The sequence below is a fragment of the Galeopterus variegatus genome, unplaced genomic scaffold, assembly GCF_000696425.1.
Source record: "Galeopterus variegatus unplaced genomic scaffold, G_variegatus-3.0.2 Scaffold17112, whole genome shotgun sequence".
NCBI lineage: Eukaryota > Metazoa > Chordata > Mammalia > Dermoptera > Cynocephalidae > Galeopterus > Galeopterus variegatus.
The window spans coordinates 3,275-6,964 of record NW_007743223.1 but is presented as its reverse complement, the minus strand read 5'-3'; the positions used below and the strand labels follow the sequence as shown (position 1 = coordinate 6,964).

General features: G+C 41.7%; 1 protein-coding gene across 1 annotated transcript in view; it reads right to left on the bottom strand.

Moving 5' to 3' along the window:
* The window catches only part of LOC103582633 (zinc finger protein 850-like), a gene marked incomplete at both ends in the record, with an annotated part of 6,370 nt that extends 3,095 nt beyond the window's left edge, over positions 1–3,275 (bottom strand). The window contains 3 exons of the mRNA XM_008564179.1: positions 2,464–2,508; positions 2,614–2,849; positions 2,988–3,275. Of these exons, the coding sequence (XP_008562401.1) occupies positions 2,464–2,508; positions 2,614–2,849; positions 2,988–3,275 (569 nt within the window). The remainder of the gene's footprint in view (positions 1–2,463; positions 2,509–2,613; positions 2,850–2,987) is intronic.
* Positions 3,276–3,690: the final 415 nt, after the last annotated feature.

The window sequence follows — 3,690 nt, the reverse complement described above, 5'->3', positions numbered from 1 at the left end:
TCCCTTATCACAAACTAGCCCTGACCCACAACATATACTCAGGGACATTCTTCCTGAAGGAAGAGGAAAGTCATGCAGGAGGGGCTTTTCATAACAGTTGATCACTCAAGATTTTAAAATATTTATTCAGTATCTACTTCTTTATTACTTCCTGGTACCTACTCAAACCTCTTTTAATAACCATAAGACAGTAAATGGACACAGACTTTGTGGTAAGGGCTGAATTGTGTCCCTTACCCCACCCCAAATTAACATATTGAAGCTCTAACTCCCATATGACTGTATTTAGTGTCAGGGCCTTTAAGGGGCTGATAAGGTTAAATGAAGTCTGAAGGGTGTGGCCCTAATTAGATAGGACTGGTGTCCTTATAAGATGAAGAGACACCAGAGATGTCTCTCTGTCCATGTAAGGACGCAGTGAGAAGGTACCGTCTGCAAGCCAAGGAGAGAGGCCTCACCAGAAATGAACACTGCTGGCACCTTCACTGTGGATTTCTAGCCTCCAGATTGAGAATATAAATTTCTGTTGTTTAAGTCGTGCAGGATGTGGTATTTTGTTTTGACAGCATGAGCAGACTAATACACTATGATAAGGGGAGAAAAAACCTAAGAAGATAACTAGCCATGTTGATGGTTCACAGAAAAGTAGCCAGATAAAATGAACGTGATACATGTTGCAAAGAAGGGGATATTTTGATGGAGATAACCTCTCAAAGACTTTGGGGAGGGGGTCAATGTATACCTGTACCTGGAGGGTTACAAAACTTCTTGTTTATAGCACATGTGAATAGTCCTGTTTAGAGCACACGTGACTCTTCTTTATAGCACATGTGAATGGGGTGGCAATGATTTACAGGAAGAAACATTCTATGCCTCAGGCAGTTAAGAGCTGGTATGTGTCCTTCATGGTATCCCTCTCACATCTGTGCAGCTGGAAGCAAAGAGCAAATGCATGATGTGGATGTAGTGCCAAAGCAGCTCAGACCTTGTGCCATAATTTGAGAACAGCCAAGGTGGGGCACCTGCCCTATATGTGCGTGAGAGGCACCATTTTCTGTCCAAACAGCTTATCAAAGTTTATAAGACCCCTGATGATACAGTCCCTAATCTCTCTTCAACCTACTTTCTCACCACCCACTGTGTTTAACAATTTACACTTGAAAAACACTGAGTGCCTTTCAGTCCCTGAACCACACAACTCCCTGTACCTCCTGGGCCTTTGAAGATGTAGTATCCACCCCCTGACAAGAAAACTCTTGCTGCAACATTCTGCCCTTGAGTGACTTCTGCACAGTCTTCAGGGCTAAGCACAGACATCCATTCCACTCAGAAACATTCCTGACTCCCTAAGCTGGGCTAAGTGCTCTTCCAGACAATTCCCATGGCAACTGTGGAACTCCATTGTATCAAAATTGATCTATTCTCCTTTTCCCCTAGTAAGTATCTCAAGTCAGATACTATAAAACATTNGAAGCTGAGCAAGATGTGAGATAAAGAACATTCATGGACTATGGAAAGAGGTCAGGCAAAGTGTGTGCCTTAGACTTGAGGACAGAAACACAATGAAACCAGTACACCTGGAATCTTTTGTCTTCATTTTTATCAGGCTGAGCTACACTTTTTCATTTCAGCACGTGAATTCTTCCTTTCCATCCCTTATCACAAACTAGCCCTGACCCAGAACCCCAGTACTCAGGGATATTCTTCCTGAAGGAAGAGAAAGACATGCAGGAGGGGCTTTTCTTTTCTTTTTTTTCCTTTTTATCTTTTTTAGTGACCAGTAATGGGATCATAACCCTCGGTGTCGCGCCCGTACTGCGACTGGCAACGGGATCGCAACCCTTGGTGTCACGCCCGCACCACGCTCAANTCCGCTTTGGAATATTTTGCAGATACAGCTGATAGGATTTGCTGACAGTTTGGGTACTGCTTCTCCTGCAGAACACTCACAAATTACAGTCAGAATTTCCTTGGGCTAACCAAGCCACTTAGAAATAAAATGGAACTACAAAGCCAGACTACAATTTGACTGACGGCCACCTGGCTGGTCATTGCCCCCCACCATTTCTACAATCATATTCATATAGCCATGAATTTAAAGATTTGATATATTCTTATTCTTGCCTATTGGTGTGGAAGTCAGCAGGAGCAACATTAGAATAACAAAAATGTCATTTAAGCCAAAGGAATACTGTTCCTCCTGAGGTTTGAGAGGGAAGTCCTACTTAAGATAATTTTTTCATGTGAATTTTCTGGTGTAGAAAAAGATTGGAACTGTGAGTGAAGGGTTCTCCACATTTGCTGCATTCATAAGGTTTCTCTCCAGATGAATTATCTGGTGTTCAGTAAGTTGGGTCCTCTGCCTAAAGGCTTTCCCACATTCACTGCATCCATAAGTTTTCTCTGCTGCATGAATTTTATGATGCTGAATAAGAGTTGATTGTGTACCAAAAGTTTTCCTACATGCACTACACTCATAGGGTTTCACACCAGTATGAATTCTACAATGTTGAATAACATGTGCATTTTGGTTAGAAGCCCTGCCACATTCATTGCATAAACAGAGCTTTCTTTTGTTATCCACGGCCAGATGAATATCATGTGTTCTCTGATGTTGACTGAGGGGTGAAGTGTGTCTAAAGGCTTTCCCACATTCACCACACTCATAGGGTTTCTCTCCATTATGGGTTCTCAGATGCTGAGTTAGATTGGTGCTTTGCCTGAAGGCCTTCCCACATTCACTACACTCATATGGTTTCTCTCCTGTGTGGATTCTCTGATGCAGACTAAGATTTGAGCCCTGAACATAGGCTTTTCCACATTCATTGCACACATAAGATTTCTCTCCAGTGTGAATTCTGTAATGTTCAATAAGGATTGAGCATAGGTGAAAAGGTAAATGCAGGTAAGAGGGAGTGAGACGGAAGCTGAGCAAGATGTGAGATAAAGAACATTCATGGACTATGGAAAGAGGTCAGGCAAAGTCTCCAGTATGAATTCTCTGATGCTGAGTAAGCTTAGAGATCTGAAAAAAGCCTCCTCCACAATCTTTGCACTGAAAGGGCTCCTCTCCAGTATAAACTCTGTAATGTTGAATAAGGTTAGAGATCTGAATAAAGTCTCTTCCAGAATAACTGTACTGAAAAGCCTTCTCTCCAGTGTGAACTCCGTAATGTTGAATAAGGTTAGGGAACTGGGTGAAACCTTTTCCACATTTAATACACTCATAGGGTTTCTCTCCAGTATGGTAGCTCTGATGTCTAATGAGGTCAGTACTCCATTTGAAGGCTTTCCCTCATGTACATCATGCATAAAGCTTCCCTCTCCTTCGAATGTGCTGCTTTTCATTAATAGTTTTTTGCAACAGCAGATACTTTGGGATTCAGTGCATTTACATGTTTTTTCTAACACCTGAATTCCTTGATAGTCACTGTCATCTGAATGCTCATTGAAGTTTTGATCACATATATCTAACTGCCTGGAAATCTCTTTTGCATGAAACTCCTGAAATGATACAGCATCTGAGCTCAGATTCCACATTTTGTCCAACTTGTTACATTCCCACATTTTCTCTTTTGTAGAGATTTCCTCCTGGATAACAGTCATTGGCCTAAAAGCAGTCTTCTCAATATGAGATTGTTTCAAATTCAAACTTCCCTGAAGTCTGCATAAATTCATCTCATCTTTCCA